The 14,859-nt window shown below is 40.3% G+C and overlaps 1 protein-coding gene across 2 annotated transcripts in view; it reads left to right on the top strand.

Moving 5' to 3' along the window:
* The window catches only part of CEP192 (centrosomal protein 192), a 149,639-nt gene extending 138,499 nt beyond the window's left edge, over positions 1–11,140 (top strand). For both annotated transcript variants that reach the window (XM_066352246.1, XM_066352247.1), the window contains 3 exons: positions 2,766–2,895; positions 3,336–3,394; positions 10,718–11,140. In XM_066352246.1, coding sequence (XP_066208343.1) covers positions 2,766–2,895; positions 3,336–3,394; positions 10,718–10,856 — 328 coding nt within the window. In that variant the 3' untranslated portion in view covers positions 10,857–11,140. The remainder of the gene's footprint in view (positions 1–2,765; positions 2,896–3,335; positions 3,395–10,717) is intronic.
* The last annotated feature ends 3,719 nt before the right edge of the window (positions 11,141–14,859 follow it).

Below are 14,859 nucleotides of genomic sequence, written 5' to 3'. Positions count from 1 at the left end.
ATCCCACTAGGGGGCGATGCTCTGTTGCAACCAGAGCCATTCTAGCACCTGAGACAGAGGCCATGGAGCCATGCTCAGCACCCGGGCCAACTTTGCTCCAATGGAGCCTTGGCTGCAGGAGGGGAAGAGAGAGACAGAGAGGAAGGAGAGGGGGAGAAGTGGAGAAGCAGATGGGTGCTTCTCCTGTGTGCCCTGGCCAGGAATCGAACCTGGGACTCCTGCACGCCAGGCCAATGCTCTACCACTGAGCCAACCAGTCAGGTCTAAACATAGTTTTTTATTTTTGGTGGGTGGGTATAAGTACCTAAGAGTAGAATTGCTGGGTCATATGACAAGCATACATTTAACTTTTAAATAAACTGCAGAGTACTTTTCATAAAGTGGTATGCCATTTTACATTCTTAAAAGGTTTTTTTTTTTTTAATCTATGAAAGTAGTAGATCCTTAAAAACTTTTTTTTGTTTGTTTTTTTTTGTTTTTTTTTGTTTTATTTTTTGGAATAATAAACGGCTTTATTGAGTACAGAGTGCATATCCCGCCCGGCAATGTTCCCTGGCCCCGAGGAAAGAAAGATGGAGGAGATGGAGGCTAGGGAAGTTGCCAAAACTTTTAAGAATGTATATTTTATACCAGCAGCTTATACAACTTTAATGATAATATACTGCTCAAAAAATTAGGGGATATTTTATAGCTTTATATTCATTTTGAAATATCCCCTAATTTTTGTGAGCAGTATATTTAAGTATTTTATCTAATGAAATATTTCTAATAATCTTTAATTAATTAATATTTAGGTCTAAGTTCTGGAGGAAGATGATTGTAAGAATATGTTAAATATCTGCTGAATTCAATATAAATGTCATTTATTTCTATTAGCAGTACATAATGCACTTTGTAAGAAATCAGAGTGCTTTAAAATTTAAAGAGCATGTGTACTCATCACTATGCCAGTATTCATCCTCTCATCTCCTGCTAACTGTGTGCTAGGCAGTGGCAGTAAGACATATGCAAAATGCCTGTGTCCTTGCCTCCACTGACTCCCCCTTGTGGAGGAGGAGCCACATCACAAGTAATCACACTAACAAGCTTGATTCCAGCCTGTGGAAAGGACAGGAAGGAAATAAATGGAAATGTGGGAAACCATATGTGGAAGGAACCTCCCTACAATGGGACCTTTAAGTTGAGAATGAGTGGAAAGGACCTAAGTGCGTGACCAGGATGATGGGGATGGTCGGCTCTTATGGAACAAAAGCAGCCCACAGGCCTAGAGCAGAGCAGAGAGGGTGAGGTGAGGTGAGGCTAGAGAGGGTGGGGGGCAGAGTGCAGACCACTCAGGGCCTTGTGCTTCAGCGGTTGTCTGGAAAACTGCTGGAAACTATTTTTTTTTAATCTTTTTTTTTTTTAATATTTATTTTTTACAGAGACAGAGAGTGAATCAGAGAGAAGGATAGACAGGGACAGACAGACAGGAACGGAAAGAGATGAGAAGCATTAATCATTAGTTTTTCTTTGTGCATTGCAACACCTTAGTTCATTGATTGCTTTCTCATATGTGCCTTGACCGTGGGCCTTCAGCAGACCGAGTAACCCCTTGTTGGAGCCAGCGACCTTGGGTTCAAGCTGGTGGGCCTTTCCTCAAACCAGATGAGCCCGCACTCAAGCTGGCGACCTTGGGGTTTTGGACCCGGGTCTTCTGCATCTCAGTCCGATGCTCTATCCACTGCGCCACTGCCTGGTCAGGCTGCTGGAAACTGTTGATGCCATGACCGGGTTCGCATATTACAGAGAAGTCCTTCTGGCTAGAAGTGGACCAGTTAGAAGGAGGCAAGAGTACCTATGGTGAAACCAGTCAGAGGGTGTTTGTAAGCAGTTCAGGGCCAAGATGTGTCGAGGAAGATGATGGGCAATGGACACTTGAGATTTATAGGAAGGAAATTTGAGGGACTCAGTCAGTGATGAATTGGATCAGGGGTATGAGGAAGAAGGGGGTCAAGGGCAACTCCCAGGTACTGTTCCCCTGGACAGGAAATAAGATGGAGAATCAGGTTTGAGGAGAAAGATAACCAGCTTATTCTGTATTTGTGGAGCCATAGGTGGTAATTGTGAGGTGATTGCATATGGTGCTCAGATGCTCAGTCTGAGCTGAGAAACAAATCTGGGAGTCACATAAATGTGAGGTCTCTGGATCCTGAGGTGGGATTACTAGGAGTGTGTCGTGTGAGCAGGTAAGGATGTCCAGGGCGAGCCTCGTGGGACAGAGCCTTGGAGGCGAGGGAGTAGAGATGAGCCCGCACAGACTGACTAGTGGCTAGGGAAATGAAAGTCAGCAGCTTGGAGTTTGGAAGCCGGGCGAGGAAGTGGTCCCTGCTGCCACATGTTACCAAGAGGCAGAGCTGTGTCACGCTCGCAGGCTAGTTCGTTCCTGGAGAAAATGAAGGTGATCAGTGGACTGCACTGTGCGTAGGCAGTGAAACAACTAAGGTGAAAGGACCGCCTTGAAAACTGGGTTTGCAGTGAGTGGAGAGTCGGGCGTTAGTGAGAGGGCAGAGGCGGTGCTGCCATCCTGGCGAACTCGGCACTCTCTAAGAGGGCTCCTGCTGCCAGCGTTTTATCTTTAGACAACTTAGTGAAATGGCCGTTATAAGACTATTTCTTAAGTGAGTTGTAGGGGAAAACAAATTAAAGCACTACTTCATTATTTAATATATCTAAATAGTTGAAATTACTATGATTTTAAATAGATGACTTTGAAACTGTTTCCAAAGCAGACAGCTTGACTTGACCCACCGTGGAGTTTATGCCCCAGAAGATGTGTATCGGTTTCCACCAACTAGAGTTGGGGAATCAAGGACGTTAAAAGTCAATTTGCGAAATAAATCTTTTATTACACACTCGGTAAGTTGGAAGTACTACAGTGGGTTTTAGAAAAGTAAATGTATTCAACTATTTGATAAACATTTTGCTAATAATTAAAAGCTTATGTTGTAGATTTTTAAGTTGTAATAATGAGTTAGTTTTTTTAATGCCTTAAATACCATATTTGAAAAGAAACTCATGGAAAGTTCACGACCCTTTCTCTGAAAATCAAAACTAGCACTTGTTTTTTATATTTTTTATTTTTCCTCTTGTTCTGTACTATCAGACCAACTTACTTCTGCGTAACGTTTACTCTAGTCAAAACTAAAGTAAGTGCGTATTAAAATTTTCTTTTATGTGTTTTTATGAGCATTTATTGTATTACCTAATTCTCTGGCTATCTTAAATTTTAAAATGTAGATATATGTTCAAATACTGAACTTGCATCACTTCATAAAGTGTTTCCTATTAAATTGCAGCTGAAGTTTTTAAGTCCCAGAGAGCCCTTTTACATCAAGCATTCAAAATATTCTTTGAGGTGAGTTTCTCCTAAATCAAAATGTTCTCATTTAGGAGTTTGTTTTTGGAACATCAGGACTTCTCTTGGGAGTCAGGATATGTGAGGCTCCCTCTGCCGCAGCTCCTCATCTTCCTCACCAGCACCACAGGGCAGTGAACGCGTGGGTCTTCTTAAATTGGAGAAGAGAAGACATTTCATGACTGACCACTAGTGTACTTGAAGGTGTCGCAACCCAAAGTTCACGTATGATTTCTGTCACCCAGTATTGTGCCAGCTACATAAATACATAGAACCTTAATTATTTTGTGATTAACTTTAGAATAATTCCCGCTTCATTCACTATGCTGAGAATCAGGGGGTTAAATTTTCACTAATTTGGACAAAACTTAATTTTCACAGATTAATTAGGGAAACTTTCATTAGGGTATTTTTCATTTGTCATTCTTCAAATACCCTATATTATTCTTAAATCAGGTCCTCCTTATTGTTCTTGCAAAGTTTCTTTTTCCACTTGATGTTCATTTAAGTTGTAATTTGAAACTTGTTTGTCCCTGTTAAGTTTTATTGGACTTGATACTGAAGAGTAATTTTTTCTTCACCTTTAATTAAATCACTTAATTATAAGATCTTTCATTATAGCATGAGAAGACTCTCCCAAAAACATGTTACATTCCTTGAACGCTCAGAGCACTCAGCAAACATTCTGGGACTGTCTTTACTAGGTTACTAAGCCCACAGTGCTGTGCTCTAGGACAGGATGTCTTATACGGACATCTGGGCACTGAACTTGCGAGGCCCATTTCCCTCATCTCTTTTCTTTTCTTTCCATTTTTCCATCTCTCACTACCCCTGCCCCAACCTAGGTGCTGTAAGACATGCTCTTGATGTACTTGAAGATAAGTACTTTCTTTGCCTCTCAGGGAGGCAAACTGTAAATTCAACGATGAATACATCTCCAAAATTATCATAGACTTAATTTCTCTAAGCCTCAGTTTCCTAACTGGTAAAGTAGAGATGATAGTGCTCCTGATAGCATGTAATTGTAAGAGGAGTACATAGAGATGTGTGAGTGTTAGTTCCCGGTCATGACGACGGTATCGTCTGCATCATTAATAAAGTCCTTCTTTAAGTTGGCCGTAGTGGCAGGATCTGGCAAGACTAACTCCAGAGATTTTGATATAAGCTCATGGTTTCCTATTGGTGCTTTCCCATTTAATCCTTTCAGTAACTGTGTAGAAGAGAAAGGCCTAAATTTAAAAGACTACTAAACCCAAGTTTTCCAGCTTCTCTGCTCTGACAGAGTTCTTTTTCCCAGAAGTCTCTGGGCCCCTCCAGTTATTGAAGGTTTGTTTACCTTGACTGGTTCAAGATCAGTAATGTTATACTAGTGTATTATAATGAGTTCGTACAGTTAAATACATAGTGACATAACTGTAGAAGCAATTAGTTTATTTAAAAATAGATTATTTAAATTCCTAATTGTAACTTTTTAGTATCTGAGTACAAATAGATACTGAGTAAATGATCAATCCTGAACACTTTTATTATCTGAGTTTGAACTACATCATAATTGCATTATTAATTCAGCTTCCCTTTATTCTCTGTCTGGTTCACATTCCTGATCTTAAAGCAGCTTTATGCAGTTTGTGTATTTCAAAACACAAAGTATACTGGGTGGAGTCCTTCTGTGTAAACTAGCACACACCTGGCAGAACTTCCTGGAGGACTTCAGATGTTTGTTGCAAGGAGTTCTTATATAAAAAGATGGTGGGGTTTTGTTTTTTTTCTGAAGCTTTAAAAAGTTTTAGGAAATCCTACAGTTCTTTTTCTTTGCATTTCCTTGAACAACCTTGTACCTCCTTTTTTTAAAAAAAAGACGAGCATTCAGCTCATTTATAGTTTTGGTAAAGAAACGTTATTTAAAACAGGCGTTAAGCTGTTATGTCACTATTATTGTAAGGCTAGAGCAGTGGTAGTCAACCTGGTTCGTACCACCCACTAGTGGGCGTTCCTGCTTTCATGGTGGGTGGTAGCGGAGCAACCAAAGTATAAATAAAAAGTAGATTTAACTATAGTAAGTTGTTTTATAAAGATTTATTCTGCCAAACTTAGCGAAAATCCGACATAAAGTACTTGATAAGTAATTATTATTATATGCTTTAACTCTGCTTTATAAATTTTATAAAGTAAAGTTACTTCCCTACTTTATAAATCAGCATTACTGTGGAACTGGTGGGTGGTTAGAAAATTTTACTATTAACAGAGATACAAAAGTGAGCGTAGGTATAAAAAGGTTGACTACCCCTGGGCTAGAGGAAGAAATAGTCAAAACTGACCTGGAGTTAAACATTTATTTTCCAACTTTTATCATTGAATACATCATGGTTTTGAATTCTCTTTTGATGTTATATTCTTTGCTTAATTTGCAAAAAAAGAACCTAAACTTATTCCATTGTAAGTGTTCCAAGCAGCAGAGTCTGTTCCTAACGTGGAGTGTAGGACCAAGAAGAAATGAGTGAGAGGGCTCGGGAGAACTGGGCGTGGCAGTGCTCCTATAGGTACGGTAGTTGTCACTGAGGTATTATGAATTCGTAGAATACTGACATTATGCAAAATTGGGTATAATTTTGGCAATGAAAATGTCAAATTATTTTCATATTAGGCATCTTTATTTTTTGTCCCCTAAAAATTTTAACAAACCAGTGTTTTTTTCTAGATTTAATAATTATCTCAATAGAAGGAGCTGCAACCACTGCTTTTCCTCTTTTTCATGTTCGTCCTGACTTCAGTCTTATAGATATGATGAAAAAATTTTAATGAGAAACTCAATTTTTATAAATGAGTTGGCATTTTGCTTAGTTTCAGTATTTATTTATTTAATTAATTGAGGGGAGGCAGAGACAGACTCCCTGCATGCACACTGACTGGGATCCACCCAGCAGGCCCCCTATGGGGCGGTGCTCTGCCCATCTAGGGCATTGTTCAACAACTGAGCTGTTTTTAGCGCCTGAGATGGAGTCCGCTGAGCCATCTTTAGCATCTGGGGCCAACTCACTCAAGCTACCAGGGCCAGCTTCAACTTATTTTTTTAAAAACAATTTTGAAATGTGACATGTGTTCATTGCTAGCCATAGGAAAGTAGACATTTTTAAAGAGTTGACTTGTTGACTTAACATTACTATTCCAGTGCTAGAAAATTTTAAGCTTTTTTTTTTTAAACCTAGGTCATGTTAATAGGATCTAAACATGACCTGAAACAGACCTTGGCAGGGTGGCTCAGTGGATTGAGCATCCCAGTGTGCTAAGGTTATGGTTTCAATCCCGTCAGGGCACGTACAAGTGACCAATGAATGCACAACTGGGTGGAATCACAAGTTGATGCTTCTCTCTCCCTCCCCTTCCCCCTCTCCCTCCCCTTCCCCCCTCTCCCTCCCCTTCCCCCTCTCCCTCCCCTTCCCCCTCTCCCTCCCCTTCCCCCTCTCCCTCTTCCCTCTCCCTCCCCTTCCCCCTCTCCCTCCCCTTTCCCCTCTCCCTCCCCTTCCCACTCTCCCTCCCCTTCCCCCTCTCCTCCTCATTCCCCTCTCCCCCTTTCCTGTCTCCCTGTCTTCCTTTCCTTCCATCTCCCTCTCTCTCCTCTACTTCCCACCTTCTTCCTCTCTTTCTTTCTCTCTCCCTCTTTCTCTTCCTTTCTCATTCTCTCAAATCAGTGGGAAAGATTTTTTTAAAAAGAATTTGGATACATGAGAAAATATTTTTAATTTCAGCAAAATTGGAGCAGTTTACTTAAGCTAGCATTTAAAGTAGCATCACAAGACACATATTGTTTGTTTTATACCCTTTGAACATATTACTTTAAAATGTTTTTAAATATTATGCTTTGAAGATAATTTTCGGCTTCATTAATGGCAGCTGTTTATTCTGAGCATGATGAGTTTCCAGGTTTTCATCCATATTAACTGTCATTATGGAACTTCAGATAAATATGTAATGTTAAAAATTTCAGCAGCAACTCAATATAAATTTGATAAGAATAAGAAAATCTTATGTGTAAAGTACTAACTCTGATATGTTTAACCAAATGAAGTAAGTTGTAGGTTATAGAAAACTTGTTTCTTGATGCATCCATAGGCTTAAATTTTACATAAAGGAAGGTAGAAAAGTTAGTTTCTTTATACATAAGAATGACTTTCAGTTTTGGAGAAGAATCTCACAAAACTAAAATAGTGGGTGCTGTTCTTATTACATGTATTGAGTGTTCTTGTGTATGTCCCAAATTTTAGACACTTTGACTTTGGACAAAGGCTCATGAAATATAACTGCTAGTTGAGAGCAGCAATTAGCTTGTTTTGACAGATGAAATAAAATCTCTTCTGAAAATCTTGAGAATTCCCTGCCTTTCATTAATTACATTGTTTTTTATTAGAACACTGCTCTGTGACCTTAACTGTCCACTTCAAAGTAATAATGTGACGTGAGTCCTTTGTAGGGCACATGAGGTAATAATGGCCTTACAGAGACGCACCTTTCCCAACGCTGTTGTGAGGCCCGAGGGGGCTGCTTTCAGTAGGCTCGGACGTGCTGAGTCAGGATTGACACACAGAAGCAGCACTGAGCTTGTGGGATGTACTTGGACTGCAGCATGAGGAGGCAGGGGTTTCCCTCCAGAAGTCCCACGGGTTTTGGCTGATGCAGAGGTGTATGAGCATGGATATATGCAGGGATGTTTAACCCACTTAGTGATGGATTACAAAGAAAGGAAAAGGAAGCATTAAGTATTTTGTAAATGTTTTGTTTTGGACTCTGTTTTATTATTTTAATTTAGAAATTAAATTTAACAAGGTGACATTGGTCCATAGGGTCCCGGAGATTTCAAGTGTACATGTCCATAGCATGTGAACTATTCTTTACATAGGTGCCCATCCCCTTCACGTCTTTTTGAGAAGAGTTTGTTCATGTTTCCCCTTAGCCCTGAAAAGAATCATTCTGTTAACCTCTTGTATTCAGGTCTCTATCTGTTGAGAAGTCAGAACTCCTGTTTTCTCCTCTCCTGTGGCTAGGTCTCCGTGCACACCACATGCTGGGTCCTGGTCGGCTGCAGCCTCGGAGCTGACAGACCCTGCCATGTGATCTGAGAGGGAAGGATAGTTCTCACAAAGTTACAGGCAGGGAACAACACTGTAGTTGAGCTGTTGGTACTTTTCACTCACACACAGGAACCAAGCGATTTGTTACTCTTCAATGTTTTTCTTTGATAATGATGGTATGTTGGCTATGCTAGTATGTTAGGTTTTTCCTACGTAAAGTATTCCTTTTAAATTAAAAAGAATTATGGTTTATGTAATTTATAGTTTCTGATAAGCCCTTTAAATGTCTGTGGGAGCATGTAGTGAACCAGGCAGTTTAGAATGTACTTCCATGAGGGCCTCTTTGCTTTTGGGTGCTTTGCTATAAAATTAGTCATTAGCTAGCAAAAGATTTTGAACTAGACCACTCCACTGGGTTCAGCATACTTTACTATTATTACCTTTTGTGTGTAGACAGAGATTAAAGCAGTTTTTAATAATAGTACAAGATGACTTTTTTAAAATGTCCATCTTACTGGTAGTGTTCTATAGCTGTATTCCACTTCATGGTTCTTATTAAAATTGCACTTCACTTTATTCAGAGTATGTGTAAATCTCAAGTAGGTGATAGATGTGCATCGTAATGTTTTTCAAAAACTTCCTTAGTTGAATATAGAAGTTTTATATTTCATTTTGAAATTTGTTAATAATGGTATCTTCCAGAAATTTATTTTGGATAATTACTTTTAGTAATTCATAAATTTTAAAGCCTCTTAAGTTAGCAAACTTTTTTTTAAGTAATTGAATTTATTGAGGTGACACTTGTTAACAAAATTATTCAAGTTTCAGGAGCCCAATGCTACAAAACATCTCTGTACACTGTATTGTATAGTTACCAGCCCAAGTCAAGTCTTTGTTCATCACTTACACCTCTGTACCCTCCTCTACCATCCCTATCCCCTGACCATCACACACTGGTAAAGGACATACAAATCTTAACATGCATGCACTCTTGGCCTCTTCTGTCTGGAGAATTAATTAATTATTTAAAAACTAAATTTAATGGCGTGACATTTGTCCATAACAATACATAGGTTTCAGGTGTACATTTCTAGAGCATTTGAACCATTCATTGTGTTGTGTGCCCATCACCCAAAGTCAAATCATTTTCTGTCACCATATACTTGTCCCCTTAACTCCCCTTCTCCCACTCCTTCCCTCTGGCAACCACTTCTCTTTTGTCTATGTAAGGTGGCATATTGTACAACATTATTCTGAGAATTAAAATGATAACATGAAAGAGAAAATTGTAGTTTGTCAATGCCATGGACTAGGTACAATTTTTTTTAAAGGTACATTAGTTTTGACTTGGGGGAAATAAGGTATTAATTCATTTGGAGAAAATAACCAAGACTTTAAATATATATGGACACACATACCATAAGTTTTTGTCTGCATTATCAGCTACATTTAGGAAAAGGGCTTTGGAATACTTAAACTATTTTCTAAATTTCTAGCCATTGGAAACAAAAGCATGTATCAGTCCTGATTGCTGAACTTCGAAACATGTAGCTCTGAGGTGAGACTAATGGGATGCAGCACCTCCCCTCTGGGGGAGGGCTAAAAGCTGGAAGTTTTCACCTAAAAATGATTGACTAAAAGTAGATAACATCACGGGCTGTAATCAAGTGTACATAGTCACATTCACCACGAGAATAAATGTGTATGTTGGAAGCTCTTGGGATCTAACTTTATGAACAAAAACAAACCTGCCAATGTACTACATTTAAACATAGGGCACTCCTTACCTGCCTCGATTCCCTCTGAAATAATCTTTCAAGAAGGTTTTTAATAAGAGTTATGAATTTTGGAGCAAAAGCTATCCAGTCCTGTTAATGCTGGGCGTGTGACAGTTTCTGTTCCTCCGAGGTGGAGGTGAGTATGTGTAGGGTGCGCCTCTCCTGTCTAGGTGGACAGGCTTTTGCAGACGGATTGTGAAGCCCCATGCGTCACGGGTCAGAACCCTGCTTTCCTCTTCCTGTTCTGATTGGTTAGCCAAGATACACATGCAGAGTTTAGATTTGTCTTTCCTTTGCGCCACATTTGTATTAAATAATAACATCAAAGAAATGGGAAATAAGTTTAGGTTGAGTGTAACTAGACTAGGTTCTTCCATCAGAAAACCTGAGCTCTCAGCCAGGCACTGTGCTTACCTGAGGCCGGTGACTTGTTTGCTGCCTTAGCATCAGGCTGCTGACATTTTCCCTTCTCTTTGCAGAGCCCAGCATTACATCAACATGCCTGTGCGGTTCAGACCCAAGTCTGTGGGCAGATTTGAAGCTTTGCTTATTACTCAAACAGATGAAGGCAAGAGTGTAGCTGTTCGACTAATTGGTGAAGCTTTTGAAAAATATTAACTATATTTTGTGTAAAGTAAATGGCATAAATTATATTTTGGTAACTTGTTCATTTTTGTACACTACAATTCTTTTGTATATATTTTGTAGGATAAGTTAGATACGTAAACAGTAGTTGTTGTTTTGAGACTCCAATACTGAAGACCTGACTAAAATATCATGTTCTAGCCTTCGGTATTATTCTTTATTTGTACAGGGGAGAAGAGGGTTCTATTTTTGCATTGATTATGATATTATGAATAAATATGGCTTATATTTTAATGTGGTATGTCCAGAAATAAAGTTGATTTTCACTGAACTTGTCTTTTTTATATGATGTCATGCAGAAATCAGAACATTCCTTTATTTGTATTTTCAAGCGCCTGGGTCTGTTCTGTGATTTTTCTCTTCCATTACATAGTTTCCTTTCTCCTGAAAAATTCCTTCTCCTTTCTTCTGTCCTTCAGCTAATTGCCCAGAGGAGAAAGGAGAGTTTACTTTTAATGAAATTGTTTTATTCCAGAGTGGGAAAAATCTTCATATTCTATGTAAATACATTGGAGAGGTTGATGTATTTTAAGATAGCATTTATTGTAAATAAAGCCAGATGAAACAGCTCCATAATCTGGCCTTAGAAGGGGCCTCTGCAGCCCTGGCTGGTTATCTCTGTCAGAGCGTCGTCCTGAAGCGCCAAGGTTGCTGGTTCAATGCTGGGTCGGCACATACGGGAAGCCACCAGTGAATGCACAACTAAGTGGAACAACGAATGAATGCCTCTCTCTCCCTCCTTCCCTTTCCCTTTCTTTCTCTTTCTCTCCCTCCCTCCTTTCCGTTCTCTCTCTCTCTCTCTCTTTCTCCTCCCCCGCTTCTTTTTGTCTTTCTAAAAGCAATAAATTAAAAGGGAGAGGCTCTGCAGATAGCAGTGAGGTCAGAGCGGTGAGTCACTGAGCAGACAGAAAAGCTCTTTTGTGATATCTTGAGCTGTGGCACGTGTGAGGTAGAGAAGGTGACATGGTTACCTAGATTTACCCAGGAGGGATATGATTATTAATAGCTTCTTAACCATTATTAGTAAGTCTCCTGATAAAGATTTCTGAGCCTCAACTAGCAGCGTCGCCTTTGGAGTACCACTCCCAGATTGTGAGCTTTGTGTGCTGAGGTTGGGGGGATCGCAATGGGATATTATTGATGGAGCAGGAAGACCGCAGCATTGGTAAATCCCTGCCTAGATGACTTATACCCAGTAGCAGTTTAAAACCAATGATTGTGAGCTTGAGATAGAAAAATTCTTTTTTCTCTTCCACCTCATTTTTCTTTTGCTTAGAAACACAATTGGTGAAAACTCAATTGTTGGTTTCACTGATACTCCAATTCTAAATATTGTACATCAGTTGAGGTGCCTTCATGTTTTTTAAAATTATTTTTAATTAAAAATTTAAATTTATTGTGTTAACATGAATTCAAGTGTCCCACTCAATATAACATCTCACCCTCCAACAACATGCCCACCATTACACCCCCTTTGCCCCCTCCCCCGGACTCCCTCCCCCCTTCCCTCTGGGATTTGCTGTCCTTTTATCTGTATCTCTGTGTTATGTATTTATAATTTCACAATTCCCTTTACCTCTTATCTCATCCCTTCATCCCCCTCCCCTCTGACAGCTGTCCCTCTGCTCCCTGTGACCCTGCCGCTGCTTCTATTCTGGCCCTCAGTTCTCCATGTCCATTAGATTCCACATGTAAGAGAGATCTTATATTTGTTTTTCTCTGCCTCATTTATTTCACTTAGCATAATCTCCAGGTCCATCCATGCCATTGCAAAAGGTAAGATTTCCTTTTTTATGGCTGCATGGTATTTCATTGTGTATATATGTACCACAGCATTTTTATCCACTCGTCCACTGACGGACATTAGGGCTGTTTCCAGATCTTGGCTATTGTAAACAATGCTGCAATAAACATGGGGGTGCATTTCTTCTTTTGAGTCTGTGTTTTGGGATTCTTAGCATATATTCCTAAAAGTGGGATAGGTGGGTCAAATGGCAGTTCCATTTTTAATTTTTTGAGGAATCTCCATACTGTTTTCCACAGAGGCTGCACCAGTCTGCATTCCCACCAGCAGTGCAGGAAGGTTCCCTTTTCTCCACACTTGCCAGCGCTTCTGTGTTGATTTGTTAAACAGAGCCATTCTGAAAGGTGTGAGATGCTATCTAATTGTGTTTTTTTTGCATTTCTCTGATGATTAGTGATGTTGAACATTTTTTCATATGCTTATATGTCCTCTTCGGAGAAGTTTCTATTCAGTTCCTTTGCCCAGTTTTTAATTGGGTTCTTTAACTTCCTGATGCTGAGTTTTAGAGTTTTTTATTTTATTTTTTTAAGATATATTTTATTTTTAACTTTATCCTGTTTTTTTAGAGAGAGACAGAGAGAGAGAGAGAGAAGGGAGAGGAGCAGAAAGAATCAACTCTCATACGTGCTTTGACCAGGCAAGCCCAGGATTTTGAACAGGCGACTTCAGCGTTCCCAGGTTGACACTTTATCCACTGCACCACCACAGGTCAGGCGAGTTTTAGAGTTTTTATAAATTTTGATTTATTAACCCCTTATAAGATATATTGGTAAATACGTTCTCCCATAGTGTGGGTTGTCTTTTTATTTTGTTAATGGTTTCTTTTGCTTTGCAAAAACCTTTTAGTTTGCTGTAGTTCCATTTGTTTGTTTTGTCCTTTATTTCACTTGCCTGTGGAGCTGTATCAACAAATTAATTACTGTGAGAGATATTGGAGACTTTACTGCCTATGTTTTCTTCCAAGATTTTTATGGTTTCACGACTTACATTTAAGTCTTTTACCCATTTTGAGTTTATTTTTGTGAATGGTGTAAATTGATGGTCTAGCTTTATTTATTTTTTCATGTGCCTGTCCAGTTTTCCCAACATCATTTATTAAAGAGACTGTCTTTATTGTATATTATTGCCTCCTTTGTCAAATATTAATTGACCATAAAGGCATGGGTTTATTTCTGAATTCTCCCTGGGTGGTGCTCACAGCCAGCCAGGCTAGTGCATCCATGTCCAGGATGTATTTGGTAATAGGGGCTATATAAACCTTGTATGCCCTAGGAGACAGTCTGCCAATCCCCACAGTCACTGTTGTCTTGCGGATCTGTATCTAGTGTCCCCCATAGCCCTCTATGGTCGCCAAGGGTCCCCAGAACAGGTCTGGTTTGCCAAAAAACAAAGTCGAGTCTGCACCTGTGTCCATCAAGTCCAGAACGTGTTGGACATTGCAGGAGGATCAATAAATGGTTATTTCAACATGAAGCCTCCTGTCCCCCAGGACCCCCGTTTCTTGGGGTCCTTGGCCTCCCCCGTAATCAGGCAAATAGCCAGCCAGAGCCAATCCCCTCGCCTAGATTTTATAGACTTTGCTGCCATCTTTTGGCAAAAATAACTGCTGCTCTGGAGACAGCTGCCTCCACAATGAAAGCAGAATGTCGTTTTGCTTTAATACGTCTTGCTGCCAGCAAATCGTCCACAGCTGGTGCCTGTTGATCTTCAGGGGCATGTGCTCAGTCCCAGTCCCGTGCTTCAGGCGGCACTTCCTTTCATGGTACTGGCCCTCCCATTCCTGGTTTGCGGGTGTGGCCTCTTGCTCCCTCACGCCTGGGAGGGCTGGCCCTGGCAGCACACTTCCACGTTGCCCAGGCGCTGCTCCAAGTCTTTTTCCATGTGCTGTAGCGGCTGCAGCCAAGCTACCAGGCCTGGCCATTCTTGGTGGGCTGCCAAGATACTCGGCTCCAATTGGTCCAGAGTTCTCCGGACCTCATCCTGCGGGGGATACTGTGTCCCAGTCTACTGGCAGCGTCCAGTTCATCAGGTACAGTGCTACTGGGTACCACAAGGAGAACAAGGACCACCTCTTCGCCTACTCCACCTGGGGCTGCTCCTCCATAGGGGCGGGGAGTCCCCTAGTACCACTCACCTCATCTTGCCTACCCTGCTCGCTGTGCCACTTGTCGG

This window comes from Saccopteryx leptura, chromosome 11 (assembly GCF_036850995.1).
Source record: "Saccopteryx leptura isolate mSacLep1 chromosome 11, mSacLep1_pri_phased_curated, whole genome shotgun sequence".
Classification (NCBI taxonomy): domain Eukaryota; kingdom Metazoa; phylum Chordata; class Mammalia; order Chiroptera; family Emballonuridae; genus Saccopteryx; species Saccopteryx leptura.
Note: the sequence above shows the minus strand (reverse complement) of the source record. Positions and strands in the feature narration are given on the sequence as shown.